The sequence below is a fragment of the Bemisia tabaci genome, chromosome 5 (assembly GCF_918797505.1).
Source record: "Bemisia tabaci chromosome 5, PGI_BMITA_v3".
Classification (NCBI taxonomy): Eukaryota; Metazoa; Arthropoda; class Insecta; order Hemiptera; family Aleyrodidae; genus Bemisia; species Bemisia tabaci.
The window spans coordinates 36,715,706-36,735,473 of NC_092797.1; the positions used below are offsets into that span (position 1 = coordinate 36,715,706).

Here is a 19,768-nt window from a genome sequence, read left to right on the forward strand (position 1 = left end):
GATTAAAGTATTTGGTGTGACAAGATGGACATTTTTTCTGACAGTGTTAATGAGACGCTGATCATTCAAAAAAAAAAAAAAAAAATTGAGATTGTGCCAATACATATCTTCTTACTGATTTGATCCACCTCCTTCAGTTCAGAAGTAGAGAAACTTATTTGTTGGACGACCCTCGTATACTCTACTTTAAAGCTGAGTATCATTTCTGCTGAATTCTTTAGAATTCATTTCTTAGAGAAATGGAGGACACTACTTGAAAAAAGTGATGATAAAAAACTACCAATATTTCTCTGAAAAACTTTATTCTACTTTTTTGGATGAAAAGAATAAATCTTCCGTGGAAAATAAATTGAATATCACAAAAGTTTATCGAACTCCAAATTTTGAACATATCCTCTTTATTTTTTAGCTCCTTTTTTACCCTTCTTTCTGTTCCCATATTTTTTTCCTCTAGTTTTGAGTTTAGCCAGGTAATTGCGTACACATCGCTGTATTTTCCGAGCCGCAAATTTTTGTCTAACTTCCAGTAATCTCTGATCCCAGAGCATCTGCTCATAGTCTCTTTTTTCTGCCATCAACTTGACGTATGTCTCATTTTGTGACTCAAAGTTTTTCTGAAATTCAAATCAAACAATTGTACTAGATATTTCGTTAGTCTTGATTGTCCAAGGAAAAAGAGCTTTAGTGCCTCTAAATTGAAATTCAATGCACAGGCGCCGTTGCTCAAAGAGGTTTTTTTTTTTACAAATATAATGGCTTAGAAACTGACCAAAAATTTCAAGTCAAACTGGAGTCTGAAGGATTTGAAGTCCGGCATTCAAAAATCAGTTTCTGAGAATTAGTTAATAAAATTTTTATCTGCCCTGTTTTTGACACAAAAATAAATCAAATCACTTGAAAATTACTCTCTAGTGTACTTACTGAAGAGCTTTTTCCATAGAAAAGTTTAAATTTTGTCTTACCATCCCAACATGTCAAAAAAACCCATTCTGAGGAGATTGTCACTATGCACCAATGCCCTTTTTCCTGTGAACTGTCACATCAAAGAAAGGAAGGAAGCATTTTCCTCCTCCTTCAGAGGAAAAACCTTTGCCTTCTTTTTTCAGGTCTTGAGTATCCTACAACGTACAAATTCTAGAAATATTAATGAAAGGAATAATGTATGGAATGTATGTGCATTTAAAGGAAAAACTTATTATTGCATTTTACAGAATAGGTCAACTAAGGGAAACAAATGTGGGAACTGGTTAGGGGAATTCTTCTTGGGCTCCCACCAATCATAAAATCAAACTGGCGTGTGATTTTAGGACAAGTTAGTCTAATTAGCTTGGGATGACTCCCATCAGTGCAAACTTACCTGTGTAAGTAAGAAAGGAAGTTTAATTCTCACTAAATATTCTCCATTTTTAGGAATTCTTGCCAGCAATGTAAGTTTTTTTACGCCTGAAAAACATTGATTTTTGTAAAACAAGTTGTACTTAAGAACAATTAACTTTCTGTGCTTTCTTTTATAATTTGCATATCTCCTCAAATAGTTTAATTTGGTTAGAACTTTACCTTCAGCTCAATGTACATAAGTTTTTCCTTTTCAAATTGTGCCATCAGGTTCTCTAATTCGCATTGTTTCCTGTTCATATCTTCATCATACTTGTCTATGAGAGATTTCAGTTCCGTCTCAGAATTTTTTCTAGCCAAAAAATAAGTTATCAAAACATGAAATTTTTTTTTCCAAGCAGTCCAAAATTACAATGATAAAAGAAATTTCACAACATTGATTCATTAACCTCCTGCAGTTCATTCATAATAGATTTATACCTTTTGCAAATGCTTACAATGATTGAATACATCATTCTATGTTTGATAATTTCAAACATGATTTAATGTCATCTTGCTCGGCTTGTCGAAATTGAAAAATGGTTACAAAAAGTATCTCACAAAATTAATGACTTCAATAAGATGCAGGTACACAAATTGTTCGGTCAACTACATTCCCTTCAATTTAAAACGAGACAAAGAAATTAATTTCAATAGAAAGTTTTGAGCAGTGAAAATAATATTGGTACAGATTTTAAATTACCCTAAATCATATCGCATGGTTGAGAGATCTCAAGATTAAGATCAATTTGATACCTTATCGCGTGTAATGCCTCTTCCCTTTCCTTGTTGAACTCTTGAAGACCTTTCAGCTTCTCTTCTGTGGCGGCCAAAGTTTTCAACATGTTTTCCTGTTTTTGTCTGCTGGATCGAATACCAAATGCAATTTTCTCTTCAGATACTTCTCTAGAAAAGACAACAAAAAACAACTTTAAATAGGTGTGTTCAAATGAATCCTTGTCAGTTCACCGACTTTGAAAATTACAATATCCGTTCGTAAAGAGATCTTCTTATCCTCACCAATTATTACTTAATGAAACCATTTCGATAGCCTACTGAAAACCAATAGGAAACTCCTAGCTGTAATACCGTCCTCTCATGGGAAAAGAAAATATCTCTCATGTTAAGAAGAAAACTAGAGGTGGTGGTTTATTTCAATTCTTTTTTTGAGAATATTTTTGATATCCTCAAGTATTTCTGGCAAGTATGAAATTCCATCTCCAACTTGACTACTTAATGCCACCACAGAAGCAGTCAGTATTAGGTATCACAGAAGACTTACATTATTTTTCCGATGTTCCTGGATACACTCTGTCTAATAGCTTCTAATTTTACCCTGTAATCGGCAATAAGCTTTCGCTTCTCTTCCAGTGCCTGTTCGTACTGATTTTTCTGATCCTTGTATTTTACATGGACTTCAGCGAGCTCTTCCTCAGCTTTTCTGGCAAGGTCCAGTTGTTCCTGATCATCCTGCCTGCGATTTGATTTGAATTTAGACCCGCTCTCGGTTTTTTGAGTAGGAAGTCCCCTTAACTTCTGGAAAATTCTCAAGAACTCTCTTCCTGGTTCTGATGTCTAGAATCAAACGTGAGTTGAAAATGGGCTGCTGCATGGAAGATGTCAGAAAAATGGCTCATCCCTCAATTAATGTTTTCCTTTCAAAATTTTGCGTTAAAAATTGCAAATTCATACAAATTTTGATATATTTGAGACTAAAATTAGAATGCTATTTTTCAAAATTTTAATTTTTTGAAATTAGATAACAGCATAGGTAGGAGAAAGTCAGGATTAGTAATGATGAAGGAATAAGATTTTAATTGACAATATACTTATGTGATATGTGAGGCATCTATTTTATGTACTCATAAGTGCAGAGGATGTAAACTATAAGCCATTTTGACATAAAAGAGTGCCACCATCATAACCCTTGAGCAATTTTATTCAAAATGTTTAGTCTATGAAACTTTAAATTGCTCAGAAATGACAAATTACATAGGGAAGATGTAGGTATACTGACCATTTCTTGAAGATTTTCCTCAATGTAGGCCTTCATATCATGGGTTTGGAGGATTGAGAAAGTTTTATAACATAGTTTTGAGATTTCCGCTTTGCTTTCCAGGAGATAGGTGAACAGTGCCTGAAATTTTTTTTGTTCTAATTAAAGCATCATTTCGATCTCTATGAGTTTTAATTTTTTCCATTTCAAAGTAGTTTCTCCATCCATTCTGCAAAAACTCATGATCTGCTGGTGACAGATACTGTTTTAACAATTCTACATTTTTTGCTAGTAGGCTGTGTAGGCTGAGCTGAAAAAATTTAATGAAGGAAATCATTTATACTGAAAGGTATGTCACACATACTTCTACACATCAAAATAAATAGGGATTAAAGTTAAAACAAATAATATTAAGTAAAAAAAGAAAAACTCTCAATATAGGTACCTATATTAATATTTTGCTTCATCCTAAATTTATTCCCAGACTAATCGGTCAAAGTAGGCAGTCCGTCAAAATTTTCTAGAGAATCCATCATGTAAAACTGAGTCTTCCAACCAGCGTGGTAAGTATAAGCATACTTTTTTCAGCATTATACTGCGGCTATTCAAGTCGTTTTTTATGTCAGGTTTAAGCGATCATCTTTTGAAAGATGTCTGAAGTTTTTCTCATGTTTAATTTTTGCTTCGGGGAAACATTATGAGCATTTTATTTATTAACTTACTCCTATTTTTATTTTCTCTACAGCCTCAGATAGTACGTTCCAATTACATTGGTCTTCGGAAGCCGAATCTAACATTCGCTCTTCCATGAATGTTGGATGTGATTTATCCTCTATCACTCAAGTAATATTAATTTGCTGCAAATTATTAGTGGTTGCACCAAAACTCAGTTCAACCGATTAAAAAATGACAGTTCTAATTGCAGGTAATACGAAAACTTACTTGTTGACCTCTGTTGCCATGGACAACTGATACAATTTTTTTGTCATCACTAATGTTCAACTTCTGAAATAAAATGACTCCAACAATTTTCATCATTGTTATCAGTCAAATTTCATCCACCTCTCTTGCTTGCGAAAGAACATCGACGACTCATTCGGTTCTTGGGAAGTTACTAGAAATATCGGAAGTGTCAGCACAGTTCCGCTAATTTGAAATTCCCGGTACCAATTCGTCCTTCCCAGTAATGCCAACTGCTACCATTTTGTTTCTCTCGGGACGTATAAGTTTTCTTTGTTTTCATGTTTTCTGCGTCGTTATAAAGTATATTTTTTTGTTCTCAGCCAAATTTTCTCACAATCTCTAAATAACGCTACTTAAAGAATCGAAATTTTTGCTTTTGATTGAACAATCAGCTTTTTTCAGCTATGTAGCTCAAAGTCAATTAAGTTGTTGCACTTGATAAGCAAGACCAGACAGGTGCTGCTAAAATTTTGCCACGGACCCACGGATAAGAAAGTAACTGTTTATCACAGTGAAAAACTCATTGCAGTTTATAGTACTCGCGAATTTTCCAAATTACTCCGTTTTCCGGTATTTCTCAAGTTTCGTGGTTTGCGTAAGGTTTACTCATCAAAAATTCTGTATTTTTCCGTGCTGTTTTTCACCTAGGTACATGGTTTGCACCCGTTTTATCGTTTACCTGTGGATAAAACTCATGTCAGGTAAAGGAATGTTTACATTTGACACTGTTTTGTAAACAAATCTAATTTTTTTGGGGCATTTGACCTGAGGCTGCATCCTTAATCGTAACTATCACTGCATTGTCTCTGAATGAAGTGAATATCATGGAAACAAGAGTCATGCCTCTCAGTACAGAAACTTCTCACTAATTCTGAACCATGCTGCTTTTGGTCATGGGTGAGAGATTACTAGAATTAGGGAAAGTTTGTCCATTGCGCTCCTCAAAGAAGCGACACTTCGACATTGCGGATGCATATTTCCTCCCATCCTCTTATTTTTCAATACTTCAGAAATGGAGTCAAGAAATTAAACTGTCAAGGAAAATTTGCTCTATTTTGAGGCTTTGGGGTAACATATGTAGTAATTATTCTATGATTTGCGAACGATGAATTTGCAGATGATATTCATTGAATGCATACCTGCTCACACGGACTTGTACATCGGTCCAATATCTTCATGACTAAAATTGTAAAATGTTCATGACTATTGCAAATTTTCTAAATCCCTGATCTTGTCTCATTACTTTTAATGAGTAACAATAAATTAACGAAGAGTACTTAAACGTGAGTGGAGATTTGCAATGTCACTTTTCAACTTTTACCTACCATCTGCATACCATGCTTGTGTCAAGTTTATTCCAATAATCACGAAGACATCACTATCTGTTTAAGAGAACTACATGAAGAATACGCTGAGAATATGTGACCAAGTTATCATTCTTAGAGTTCCTAAAGGTTCTTAGAGCTCCAATTTTCAGCGCTCTCTACAAATTAAATTGATTCTTTGAGTTGCCTTTGAAATCGTATTCTTATTGTGTTATTATTTAGTGTGTGCCGTTAATGCAATTTTGATAGCATTTTTCATTCCGCCACTGACAACATTTTTAGAAGGTTGTTAGAGGATAACGCTCCTTCATTTAGAGACTGCGTTAGAACAGAAAAATCTTAGACACCTCTTGGATATTCATACTGATGCTCATGATCTTTATTTTTTCAGGATCTTGAGAAGAAACTTCAGGAATGTCTTCGTTACCATCTGTTCCTCAGCGCCTTCGCTTTTATTCTTCATTATTTTGGTAAGTGAATTTGAATATACATCAATCATTGACTCATGCCACCATTCATTAGGCCTCCTGCTTACGTACTTCCCATAATTTTAAGAGAGGAATTTTTCCAAGAGAACAGAATCAGAATTAGGACTGAGCATGCTGCTATTGGAGTGAGATTACAGAAAGAACGTTTATATTTCTGTAGCTAAGGAACCGCTTTTGGTATGAAATGTCTAGGAAATGTTTAAAGGTTATATGAGGGTCAACCACCAGAAAAAAAAACATAATTATAAAATATACTGTTTTTAACCAAATTCAATTTTTTTTATTTATTTTTATTATTTTTTTTAAAAAAAGAAAAATTTAAAGCTTCCAAGCAAAACCTAAGTACCTAGTTCAAGTTTTTTCAATGAACCGTTGTAAAGTTATAGCCGTTTAAAGTTTTATGGGTCGTAAATTTTTTGCAAATTTTGAAATTCCTCAAAAAATCAATGGAGCGACCAAATGACCTAAAATCTGAGTAATTTTTTTTTTTTCTACTAATAGCACACTAAGTCTGAACACAAACAGTATCAAAGGGTCAAGGTTCAAAACCTTGCTGAGTTGACATGAAAGGACACCCCTTTTTCATCTAAAGTTACCACCATTTTTTTGGGTCCTATAGGTCTCTGCCGAGTCCAACGTTAAAACTCACCTTATCGAGGTACTCAGGATGATTCTGGTCAAAGCAGTTCATGTGGTCTGACCGTGGGTTTAATAGAATCTCACCAAGTCACATAAAAATTAAACTTAGAAAAAAAGGTTTATTCTTAGGTTTTATTCCTCCATGATACTCAATATTACTCAAGTTCTTAGTTATAATGTACATGATTATTGATTGAAAAAATCATGTCTGTATAGCTTAGCCAGCCAAATTTGGCGCTAATGTGTGTTATAAAGTACCTACTTTTTTCACGTTCAAAATAGTTTTTCTCTACTTCAAATTTTTGACAGGAAAAATTTATGACTGCCTGATTTCAAAACTTCTCCAAACCCGTTTTCCCCTCCGGAAAGCGACCTAGTGTATCTATGCAAAATTAGGTCCAAATAATCGCACTGTTTGGCAAGACTGTGCTCACGGATCATATCTCCTACACCCGGGGTTTAACCGCACTTCTGCTCCTACTACTTTGTAAGGCTCTCGATCAGATGAGATGCGAAAAAAAGCACTGATGGTATCGGTTGGGGGGGGGGGGGGGGGGGCTTGTAAAAGCGGAACAGGGACACGTATGGCGTGAGAAAAAAATACACGGAGCAGCGGAGTGATGGGTTCCAATTTGCGCGGACGCGGTATAGGAAAGCATAACCGTCAAAACACGGTGTCGTCTCCGTGTTTCAGCAGCAGCGGGAAACCAACTCCAGGCGAAATTTGATAAATCGCTCACAATTTGTTCCCGGCCTGGACTTAATTACATTATCGTCTCTCTCGGATATGCCCGCACGTATTTTGCCGCGCTACGGAAGAACGGCGTATGACCGCTCGAAAGTTGCCAAATGGAGATGTTGCATGTGTGAGGAATTTGTGATTTGACTGTTGATTCTTCTGTAAAAGTTCGCGAGAAACACGATGGTGCCACTGGTTTTCTCTGAAATTAACTCCCAAGCTCAAAAAAAGCTCTCAAGTTGAGGCCAAAATGTAGGGGACATCCCACGCTATTCTGAGAGTCCACCTCTACATCAAGACAAACTCTCCATGCAAATATAGGGAGCAAATACATTGAGAGGGCTGCCACTTTAATTGGGGATTCTAATACTGAAAACACGGCAAACCTGCTAATGTGTTCGCTCCCTATCTTTGCATGGAGAGTTTGTCTTGATGTAGAGGTGGACTCTCAGGATAGCGTGGGATATCCCCTCCATTTTGGCCTCAACTTGAGAGCTTTTTTTGAGCTTGGGAGTTGATTTCAGAGAAAACCAGTGGCACCATCGCGTTTCTCGCGAACTTTTACATATGATTCAACAGTCAAATCGCAAAGTCCTCACACATGCAACATCTCCATTACCCCACTGTAAAATCGGTAGCTCTCAGAAAAGTCAAGAATAATCTTCCTTGAAACTTTCAGATTAACGAACTTTAATACCGAGTGAATATAATTTTCATTCCATGGAAAATTTCTCTCAAAATCCCAAGAAAATTCGTATTTTACATCAATGGAAATTTGGCAACACCTGATTGTTTATACGGCGTTTTCCCCGCAACATGGAAGAATTTTGCTTTGTACTGTTCCACCTTTCGAGATCAACAATCTACGCAACTGAATGTAACAGAAAGCAACCAACTTATTTGCCTCTCATTAAAGACGACGCATCTACCATCGATCTTCCATAACAAATACTTGCTTTTGAAAGCATTTTCGCTCACTTGGCTCTTCTCTAACTTCATCCAATCGGAGTGAGAAAAATGAGAAATCCAGTCCGTCACGCTTATCCGCGAACGGAATTCAGTTTTTTCAAATCGATCGGCCGGGAGCCAGTTTCCTCGAAGAGGTGATTTCAACCAGTTGTTTTTGAAATTAAACATGTTTAAAAAGTCATATTTTATATCAGGAATAGGAGGAAACATTTACTTTCTAAACAAGGTATAAGATGTACGTCGGTAAGGCCATGCAATTATCCCTGAGAGAATGAGGAACGAGTTCTGGCCAATTATGACGATCCTGCTTGACTTGCGTTGTATTCTTGACCAAAATGTTTCCGCTTCGAATTTTGCCTGCTTTTTTTTTTTTTTTTTTTTTTTTTTTTAATTTAAGAAAATAAAATTATCCAAAATTTCGCCACGAAGCCATCTGATGTGAAACGATTTAGAATAATTAGCGGCAAATTTTGAGGAAAACCGTTGTCGTTCTTTCATAATAAAAAAAAAAAAACCCCGGTACAAAAAAATAGAAACGGAACATGAGTGAAGGTATGCGACGGTGCAATCGAAGATAAATCGGGGTTTTTGCGCGTAGCTGTCCATATCTGACTTCATTCACGGAAGGCGTTTTGAGATAACTATTCGATCACGGGAGATGTCCATATTGCCGCTAGCTGGATTGAAGGCGCGTCACTTTAAGACGATGACAAGACCAAGACAACGCTGCGCTCGTTGGCGCGGCGCAATTTTTCCGATATCAACCGATATACATCGTTTATCGGCTCCACCAAAGCTCATAGAGCCGTATAGTTGCGTGTTCTTGGAATAGATAACTATTCGCGCTTCTTGGTATGTTTGTTGCATATGCGAAGAGGTCGAAGGAGAACCTCAAATGGACGATACCTCCCGCTCGGCATGTGGTTGCCTGAAGTAGTTGCAGGAATGTTTCACACCGTAATGGAGATGTTGCATGTGTGAGGAATTTGCTATTTGACCATTGATTCTTATGTAAAAGTTCGCGAGAAACACGATGGTGCCACTGGTTTTCTCTGAAATCAACTCCCAAGCTCAAAAGAAGCTCTCAAGTTGAGGCCAAAATGGAGGGGATACCCCATGCTATCCTGGGAGTCCACCTCTACATCAAGACGAACTCTTCATGCAAAAATAGGAAGCAAATACATTGACAGGACTGCCACTCAATTTGGGGACTCCAAAATTGAAATCACGGCAACCCCTTCACTGTATTTGCTCCCTATCTTTGCATGGGGAGTTTGTCTTGATGTAGAGGTGGACTCTCAGAATAGCGTGGGGTATCCCCTCCATTTTGGTCTCAACTTGAGAGCTTTTTTTGAGCTTGGGAGTTGATTTCAGAGAAAACCAGTGGCACCATCGTGTTTCTCGCGAACTTTTACATCAGAATCAACAGTCAAATCGCAAATTCCTCACACATGCAACATCTCCATACTCTCCTGTATACAGGTACTATAGTGTTCCGTGTATCCCTACGAATCCGGGAATCCTCCGGAAATTCCAGCGGAAATTCGGTCGGGCGGCAACCCTGCGCGCGAGGCCCTCAAAAGTGAAATTCGTGGATTCCGTGACGTCATGACGCACATCGCCCGCCCCCTCCTTCGCCTTCCCCGCCTGGACTTTGAGCGAACGGTGTGAACGCACCTCGGCTCCCGACTTTTCCCGCGACTCACGCACGCCCGCGGACGACTTGAAGCCGGGCGGGCCGGGCCGGGCAGAATTTAACGGGGCGAAAGCAGCGAGCGTGGCGGTTGGTCCAGTAATCCGTATTCGAGGCTTTGGCGCTTCGCGGTGTCTGATTACGCGCGGCTCCGTCACGGTGCCGGTCGCCGGGCCCGGTTTGTCCGGCCCGCTCGTATGTAACCGAAGATCGCCCCCGACCAGTCAGTGTCCACCGGTCACCGCTTCGTGGAACTTGGAAGTAGACCGAACGAGGTCATGGTTCGAGCGTCCTTGGAAAGAACCTCCAAAGCGCGGCCATTTTGCGATTTATTCACAAATTTTGGCTCATTTCGTTTTTCCCATCACGAAATGACGTAACGTCATGAAAATGGGGTGGTCGCGCCCAGGTAAAAACACCAAACCTGGTCAAAGTCGGGGTAAAATAGTTCGGTGAAATAAAGCCGGAAAAATTATCGAAGAGAACAAAATAATCAAAAGTTACACGAAATGCCCCCCAGCTGGATCGAAGAATGTTCAATAAGTTATCATTTATCATCACGTATCATTAGGAAGTTTTCTCAAAATGCATTAGGGAAATCCTGGAAAATTCAGAGGATTTTCAATTCGGAACTTCCGTCCCAGGCTCACGTATAGCCTGAAAATTACTTCAGAAACCGCTTCCATTCGCAATTAACTTTGGAGCTTTAGGCTTATCGGCCTACGGAGGCGCGGAATTTCCCGGAAAAGCGCTAGATTCATGGAAATCATTCCGAAGCCTTAAACACGCTAGCTCTCAAAGCCCCTCGAAGGGCTAAAAGTGTTTGATTTATAAGTGTATTTTCAGGTATTTTACACAGCTATTTATGCGATCTTAGCAACCAAAAACGCCCTGTTGTGCGATTCACTTCAAAGCCTTCAGAACATTGCATCGCTCGTCTGGCGTGAAAGCGTATCTCGCTTTCATCTTAAGCCCCAGAGAGCATAGATTTATATGTAAAACAGGGTTCACGTGGAAATTGATATACGCCCTTATCCTTACGCTAGAGGTGCGACGATTGGTTCACCCAGCCGTCAAAAGCGTCCAAAAAGCGCTTACTTAGTTTTCGAATTATTGTTTGTATGATCATTGATCATACTGAACCCTGCTAAAATTTTTCCATCGAATGCCGTTGTGTTTACCGCGGAAAATTTCTCCACGTAAAATTGGGCGCGAAAATTTTTCCATGGAAAATTTCACCACGGAAAGCACCACGGGAAATGTCATCACGGAAAATTCCACCACGGAAAATTTACACCGTGGAAACCCTCTGCAGCACTCATAATGTCTCATGCAGGTTTCCACCATCAATTCACCATAGTGTTGTTTCTCTAAGTCATCTTAAAACTGTTCTCCTCAAAGTTGCTAGTTTTCTTAGTATTCAACATGACCGGATTTACCTACTTGCCGCCCATAGGCCGCCTGTATCTTGCCGCCCTCTTCTCATTCATTTTGAAACATCAATAAAAACCATCAAGTGAACGTGCCAGAGGGAGAGGGGTGCATAAGACGCGTTCATTCGTGTTGGACACATTTTTTGCGCAAGCCCTGGCAACACTACTAGCAAAAGTTCACGGAACTTCGCGCGAAAGTTCAGTTCCGTAAACCTATCTCTGTGGGGACAAGGCCTTTCATTTGTAAGAAATTAACTAAAAAATTAAGAGAGAACAAACATAAATGTAGTTTAATTAATAATTTTAACTTCCACCGCCGTGCCGCGCTGACCACACTGTGTTTGGCGCAATGCGTGAAGTATTCATGTAGTCTTGTAGGCACTGAGCGTTTCACGCCGCGCGCCGCGCCGACCGCTATTGCCCGCACTGTGTTTGACGCAATACGTGAAGTATTCATGCAGTCTCGTAGGCGCTATTATGTGTTACATGCCGACCACCGCGTCGAGGGCTTCTACTTTTTATCTGAAGTCCTCGTCATCATTTCCCTTTACGCCGTGCCACTCTAGGCCAAATTGCGTATTTGTTTTCTCTCTTAACTCAACTAATTAAAGGTGCACAGTCTTTTGTATCACCGAAATACGACAAAGTTAGAAATTAATGAACTCTCAGGAAATGAGCGATTTTGCCACCTTTTCTTGTATGTAATTTTTTTCTGATTCCGATTTTTTTGTACCTGCATTTAATCCGGCCCTGGTATTCAATTAAAAAATTTACAAGTTCTCCTTCTAATCAAAACAAATTGTCAGTGTGAGACCGCACTGGGCCTTACTGTCTTAAAGGAGCTCCCAAAAATGCTTCATTTAACTGATAGGGTGGGTTATTGCGTCCATGCATATTTTTGAGCAGGTTAGAGGGTCCCGTCTAGAGTACCTTTATAGACAGAGTAGAGAGCCATTCGTATCTTTTTATTACAGGAAAATTGTGCCGCTTTTTGATCGGTCAACGAGTTTTTAGGCTTCATGAATGCTCTTACGGCCGTAAATAAACAAACAAGATGGCGGCTCACTGTAACATTGACAAGAAGGTAAAATTTGACAAAAATTTCAATTACACGGCAGTAACAATTTAAACTAGCATATCTACGAATAACACACGAAAAACACATGGAAACACTGTTAAATCGCCTTTCGGCTTTTTCACAGGAGGATGTAAGATGTGCATAATCTCAAACTTGCTTGCTGATAACAGCCATCTTGTTTGTTTATTTAATGCCGTAAGAACATCGTGTCAGCCTATTTTCACGCGACCAATGAAAAACCGGTACAGAAATGGCCATACTCTGTCTATTAAGGTACTCTAGTCCTGTCAAGAGTCCCTTTATACTGAGAGTCAAGACAACACCCCCTAATGGAGTCACAAACGGGAATAAAGATTACAGAAATTGCACGTTTTTTGTAATCTTTGATCGGCCCGTTCCCAAATTCCTCTCCCCGTTCCTTTTCTCATTCCATTTGTTCCTTGCCGAACCCGTAATTCCCTGATCCATTCTAGATTATAATCTTTGCAATCGGTGAAAATGTAATCTTTATTCCCGTTTGTGACACTTTGAAGGCCTAAAATACGGGAACCAATCAGAAATGGATTCACATTGTCTTGACTCTCAGTATAAAGGGACTCTAGTCCTGTCGACCCAGTGCGGGCAGCTTGAAGTCATCGGATGCGCCCAGCTGTTTCCGTTCTGGTGGTTCGTTTTGGGGCTTGTTCGGTGGCCGCTCAGGTGAGTTGGGCTTTTCCTCTTCCGTCTTCGCTTTCCATCGGGACGAGACGAAGCCGAGACCCAAACGCGAACGCGAATCCGTGATCCAATAATTTGCTCCAGTTGCTCCGCGGCCAACGCTCGCATTAATCGAAAAAAATGTCCCCCGACAGCCGCCGCCGCGCGCGCCAGGCCGCCACACGCCCGACTGCCGCCGTTGCAGGCTGCAGTTTTGCGGTCCCAGCGCGTCGCGGTGCAGCCGTCAAACCACGATGCCAAATTTTTGGCAAAAAAACTCACTTAAGCACTAGGGCAATTTTCCGAAACAAACGGAACCTTGGGTACCTCTATGTGGATACCACGGTCACGTCGGTAATTTTGAGGTTAGGCCATGGAGCTTTTAGGACCCGAAAGGGCAGCCAACTCGTGACATCAAATTATCCAGAATGATTTATTATTACAACTGTTACGACCCGTCGTCGTTTGTATAGCACGTCATTGACTTAGTTTTTACATATTGTTATTCATTTTTAAGGAAGGACGCTCATTTATGTAAATTCTTGCCCTGGTAAAAATTGGCAGTAGAATGTGTGTTCCAAAATACTATAGACCTAAAGCCGGCTGTAAGATTTCCAATAGCTTCTGTAGCCGGCTGTACAATTTCTTTTAGCCTTTTATAGCCGATGGCGACTAAGCAACAGCCAGACGATAAAGTTTATGCTAAACGTTACTAATTACGGATACTAGGACTTAGTTAGTTTTTGGACTACCGCTCTCTTTTTGTGCCGTAGTATCTTGATTTATTTTGCGAGGAAAGCTCCGTACTTTTGAAGGATGCTTGTCATTCTTAATTTGTTGGAGCGCCTTCAATTTCTTATGATACTGTGCAATACCTCTGGTGTGAAATAGTTGCTTCAGACGCCGTGGCACGCTGCGGCGAGGCGGGCGGGCAGAGAGCGCGAAACGCGCATTGGCGCCTACAAACCTAACAGGGATACTTCACGCATTGCGCAATGCGTGAAGTATCCCTGTTAGGTTTGTAGGCGCCAGTGCGTCGCCGCTCCGCTTTGTGTTAGGCTCTAATATTTAATCTCGCGGAGTCAGCGTTTTTCAACTCATGATTTTGAAATGTTTGCTCACTCTGTATGGACTATTCTCATTTTAATTGATGAAAAAAAAGAAGTGTTAGAAAGTTGGCTGCCTGTTTGGGCCGTAAGAGCTCCAAATTTCGACATGTCCCTACTCTCTTCATGTAGGTACTCGCAAGGCCTGGATACACACAGCGATCAATCGCCGCGAGCGAAAGACGAAAGCCAATGGAGAGCCTTGATTTCGATATATCGACGTCAATGGATCGAAATCAAGGCTCTCCATTGGCTTTCGTCTCTCACTCGCGGCGATTAATCGCAGTGGATCTAGGCCCTCAGATTTCATCCTTTCACCTCTTGAGTATTCGCACGCGCCCCGTAATCCAACCAATGGAGGAGCCAGAAATTTCTCACGGGGGGAGGGTATTACAACAGGGTGTCTAGCATCAGGAAAAACCGGAAAAACTAAAAATATCAGGAATTTTGGCCGATCAGGAAAATATCAGGAAAATCTGAAAAATCGGACGTTTTATCAGAAATTTTTCTTACGCGAATCTCCTCAGCGGAGAAGTCTTATTGCTTTTTGCCTACCGTGCCAGGAGTTGTCGAAAAATCAGGAAAATATCAGGAATTTCAAAATGAAAAAATAGGAATTTTTTATAAAATATCAGGAAAATATCAGGATTTTTCAAAATTACAAAATACTAGACACCCTGTTCAAGTTAATAAATTCCTGAAATTGACGGAAAGTAAAGTTGTTTTAGTAATAACTTCCAGTTATTTTGGTAACGTCGCAGAACCTAAATAGATTAGCAGTCCTTGAACCGCTGCTCCTCGATTTCGATTTGTCTTCAATTAATACATTCATTTGTTTTTTCGGGCAGTTTAAGCTTCGCACCGTCGGAAGAATCGGCGAATCGAATACGGGCGTCGGCGGCGTCGCGCATTGAGGTGCGGGTGAAGCATTTGGCGTTTAATCCTTGCGGTTCCACGGTTACGGTTTCACCTCGGAAGCTCTGGAAAAGAGAGGTATAATTCCAGGTTTCGCGATTGCGTGGTCGCGAGCTCGGCGAGAACAGACACACCTGCTCTTACTCACTCCGCTGTAATAAAACTTTTCAGCGAAATTCCGCGCACTTCGTTCCGTATTGTTCTCAAACCCTTGCACTCATGCACTTTTGCAGTGCCAATATACATACTACCAGTGTTCGAAACTCACCTTTGAGTTTTAGGAGCCATGTGGCGCAACAAGCCCGATTTTTAGGCGCCATTGAAGAATTTTTAGGGGCCAAATTGACTTTTTGCCTATAGATTACGGCGCATTTAGTAAAAAGTTAGACGCAAGATGTTTTCGTATTAGAATTAGTAAGTAGCTGTAACTTGGGGAAAACAAAAGCACTAAGAATGAAATCGTGAAAAATAGAAAAAGCTTTCACTTGTAGTGCTGAATTTTCTGAGTTTTTTTAATTCAAATAGATTTGTTTTTCTTTCTTTATGTGACTTCCTATGAAAATCCGGATTTTCAGGGGGCAATTATTAGGGGCCTCGTTGGCGCAGATCCTTCGTTTTTTAGGCGCCATGGCCGATATTTTAGGCGCATTTGGCGCGTTGGCGCCTGTGAGTTTCGAACACTGCCCAGAAGAAAAGTAGTCTTGGTCAAAATATCAAAGTTTCTGTGACGCTCATTTTAGAATCTTGAAATTAAATGATGATTCTCTCATCACACCTTAAACGCTTTCGCCATCTTGAGCGTTCACATTCGACCCCGAGGGCCCCATGAAAGCTTTAAAACCAGCATTCTAATCAGGAAGTGGCAGAGCTTCACTGCGCTGTGTAAGAATTGAGATGACACAATTAATGTTCCCCCCAGGTTGCGCTGAGTTTTCCATGTGCAAAGAAGAAAAATGAACTAATAAGGTAGGTAACTAATAATAATGTAATATTGATCAGGATTTCTCTGGCGACATCTATCCATAGGCCAATCTGTTGTGGCTGTTTACGTGAACGTTTCATGCGGAAACATGTAATGTAATGCACATGGCCCGACCTGTCTAGTGGTGAAGCAGTCGAAGAAATCGTGGAGATTAAAAAATTCGGCAACCACGTTGAGCATCGATAGGAGGAAAGTTTCTCCCGAAAAAAATCGCGTCGGATGTAGCCGCGAAAAAATCAGGCGTGAAGACAATCGCCCACTAACCGGTGGATGCATCGCGCATCGATGTGTCATCCGTCCTGATGATTTATTCAACGGATATTGCTCCTGCTTTTTAAGGTCTCTCGCTTGTCTTGGACTAGATGATATGCTACTTTAAATCAGCCAGCGTTGTCAACCATCTTTACTGCCCTCGGTCCTCAGTAGTGTTTTAGTCTCCGCACGAAGAGGGACCTCAGCTCACGGAGCTAGCTATCTCAGTAGCGAGATTTTGCGAAGTCGGGTTGCAAAATCAGATGCTGAAATTTTGACGGCGAACGTTCTGCAGCTTTGCTCATCATGGGTGATTTGACTGATTTGAGCGCTGGAGTAATTTTCGTTACCTATCATGCCCGCACAGGATGGCAAAATCGACGGTTAATCGATGGAGGGTTTGAAAAGCGCGGAACCAGATTGAAGCGCCTTCATTACCCTTTGATACCGTACGCCTCGCCACGCAGATAGTTTAGTTGCCTATCCAACCCAAAGCGAAATAAGGACTGATTTCACCACACGCACAAATCAATGCAACAGCAGCTACCACGCACGCGACGATTAAGCGACATTTCCTTTCAGACAAAGTAGTCAGCATTTCTCTCGTGTTCTTTTCTTTCTGACTTTAAAATTTATGTACTGCCGTGCTAAGCAAGAACGCCGTAAATCCCTTCAAGATTTTTTCCTCGTTTCTTGGAACTTAACACGTTATAACATAAAAACTGTTTTAACCACACACCTCTAATTTTCAAGTTAAGTTTTTGAGAGTATTTGCGAAAGAATTCTGTAAAAATATCGTCCAAAGGTACACAAGTTCGGTACGCAAGTTCTTCTGCTATGAAACGTTGTTTTCCAAACATGTAAAATGGCGTTTACGGCGTTTTTGCGCTGCACGGCAGTGTACCTGTCACCAGAGAATAGCAAAATTCCGGTGATCTTCCATTGCCTAAGATAGAAGTGCCAAATATATCTTGACCGCTGAGCGAGTTACGTATTTTTGGCGCATGTGTGTTGAGCCACGAGGTCAAAACGGCAGCTAAGGATCCTTGGCTCTCCCATTGGAATCCGTCCCTCCCCCCCTTCTCCTGGGAGATTTTCCCCGAAAACATACAAATCCAAAGTCGAAACCAATCGATTAACAAACCAATTATGTCCTCCTTTCCCGCCGCCTGCGTCTCGCCGCGCCTCGTTGCCACGTTACCAGGCGAGAAAACGAATCGTCTCGTAACAACCATCAAACCAATCATCGTCGAAACTCACAGGCGCCAACGCGCCAAGTGCGCCTAAAAAATGAAGGCTCTGCGCCAACGTGGCCCCTAAAAATTACCCCCTCAAAATCTGGATTTTCACAGGAAGTCACACAAAAAAAGAAAAAGAAATCTATTTTAATTGAAAAAACTCAGAATTTTTAGCACTTCAAGTGAAAGCTTGCTTTTTCTATTCTTCACGATTTCATTCTTAGTATGCTTTTGTCTTGTCCAAGTTACAGCCACTTACTAGTTCTGTTACGAAAACATCTTGCGTCTACTTTTTTCACTAAATGGCGCCGTAATGTATACGCAAAAAGTCAATTTTGGCCCCTTAAAAAATCTCCAATGGCGCCTAAAAATCGGGCTTGATGCGTCACATGGCTCCTAAATCTCAAAGGTGAGTTTCGAAAACTAATTTCCTAGTCTCAGCCGCCATATTTTTTGTTTAAATTGGGACTAGAGGGGTCCGGCTGAAAACTTGCAGACGTATCACATATTTTTCAATCTATAAGATCGAGATGGCAATACTCAGGCACGTAGGTGATCTCATAATTCCTAGGGGCACAGTTTGGCTTGGGAGCGCGGCGCGGCGTTGGTTTAACGGTTCGATGGCCGCAGCATTGTGATTTGTCCGGTGGCGCAGGAGCCTCGTAGTTTTTTGCTCTCTCCCGTCTTGTTTCCTCGGATCTAGCAGTTATGAATTATCCCTCCGAATTATGCTAATGACTGTCTCTGCAACGCAGTCGTCACCGGATTCTTTCGGACCGGCCGGGCCCGGACCTCCACGATCCACGGTGCAGCCATCCGCGTCCGTGCGGTTGGGTCACCTCCAAACAAACCCCGAGCCGCCCCCCCCCCCCCCCCCCCCCCCCCTTGCTTTTTGGCATTTGACGAGTACGTCCGAATAGGCTTGACACACGCGTTCAGATTTTTGTTTCTTCTTCTTACACTATCTGTAAACATATCGACGGTGTAATTCGGCAATCACATAACTCGTTTGCGGTGTCTGAAAATCTCCGCCTCTATGTTAATTTTTTAAATTGACATCATTCCTTGAAGTTTACGCAGAATTTTCTTCGCACAGAGTAGAAAAATCACGGCAGTTTTAAAGAATTTCCGTCGAGTAGTATTCCGTTTAAAAACTTAAGTATGATAGGAAGTCTGCGACGTCGCAAACCGAGTAATGTGATTGCCGACTTACACCGTCAATATGGTATTTAGTCTCTCTATTTGCAGAAATTACAATCAAATATTGGAACACAATTCTAAACTGCACGTACAAGCCTGTTCAGTTGGAACTTATAGTAATTAATGATGAGGTATGCAGGGTTGCTACAGGCAGGGAATACTAGGAAATGTCAGTAAACTTTACAAAGGCAGGGAAAACCTGGAAATGGCTGGGAATATGACGAAAATGTGAGGGGAAAATTGTTGAATCAAATTTATTTTGCTGTCTAGTTTTTATTATTTTATTATTTTTATTAGCTGTCTCGTTTCGAACAACAAACTTTACGTGAAAAATATTTCAAATTGGGTATTTTTAAACATCTGGCGTATCCTCAATTGTCCGAGAATAGTACCAAAATGTGACTGGGAAATCAGGGAATTCCATCCTCTAAATTCTGCGAAAACCCTGTGTATGAATGGGTCAGTCCATTTAAGATTTCATTTTCAGAATAAGACTTTCACAGCAGTTGGAAGTCAGTAAGTGACTTGTATATGATATTTTTTGGGACCTTTGAACCCCTCAGAATAATTATTGGACAGTGGCATAGCTCTTTTCGGCACCATTTTTTTTATTTCTTGTGATTTTTGAGAGTTTTTGAAAAAACTCATCATTACCGTAACCTATTTATTTTGTTAGTCCAGC

At 40.4% G+C, this 19,768-nt stretch overlaps 2 protein-coding genes across 3 annotated transcripts in view; one reads left to right on the forward strand and one right to left on the reverse strand.

The window, feature by feature from the left end:
* Nucleotides 1–289: 289 nt before the first annotated feature.
* LOC109040809 (uncharacterized) lies at nt 290–4,677 on the reverse strand. Of its 2 annotated transcripts, XM_072300647.1 has the most exons (4): nt 2,657–4,677; nt 2,131–2,280; nt 1,558–1,687; nt 290–614 (listed from the first exon to the last, which is right to left on the reverse strand). In XM_072300647.1, the coding sequence occupies exons 2-4, from the start codon at nt 2,217–2,219 to the stop codon at nt 399–401; spliced, it is 435 nt and encodes a 144-aa protein (XP_072156748.1). In that variant the 5' UTR covers nt 2,220–2,280; nt 2,657–4,677; the 3' UTR covers nt 290–398. The 2 variants fall into 2 exon arrangements, with proteins under 2 accessions (XP_072156748.1, XP_072156747.1); XM_072300646.1 differs by having other exon boundaries at nt 2,131–4,677.
* Nucleotides 4,678–4,831: 154 nt separating this feature from the next.
* Tpst (tyrosylprotein sulfotransferase) overlaps nt 4,832–19,768 on the forward strand; it is a 153,322-nt gene continuing 138,385 nt past the window's right edge. Inside the window, exons 1-2 of the mRNA XM_019056751.2 lie at nt 4,832–5,034; nt 6,050–6,128. The gene's annotated coding sequence lies outside the window, so the exon portion shown is untranslated. The remainder of the gene's footprint in view (nt 5,035–6,049; nt 6,129–19,768) is intronic.

Excerpts from the sequence above, each read along its gene's own strand:
- LOC109040809 (XM_072300647.1), bottom strand. The coding sequence starts at position 2,219 with ATGTTGAAAACTTTGGCCGCCACAGAAGAGAAGCTGAAAGGTCTTCAA. Across the intron at positions 1,688-2,130 it reads GAGGCATTACACGCGATAAG|AAAAAATTCTGAGACGGAAC; the intron begins GTATCAAATTGA and ends TTTTTTGGCTAG. Across the intron at positions 615-1,557 it reads TTATGTACATTGAGCTGAAG|AAAAACTTTGAGTCACAAAA; the intron begins GTAAAGTTCTAA and ends TTTGAATTTCAG.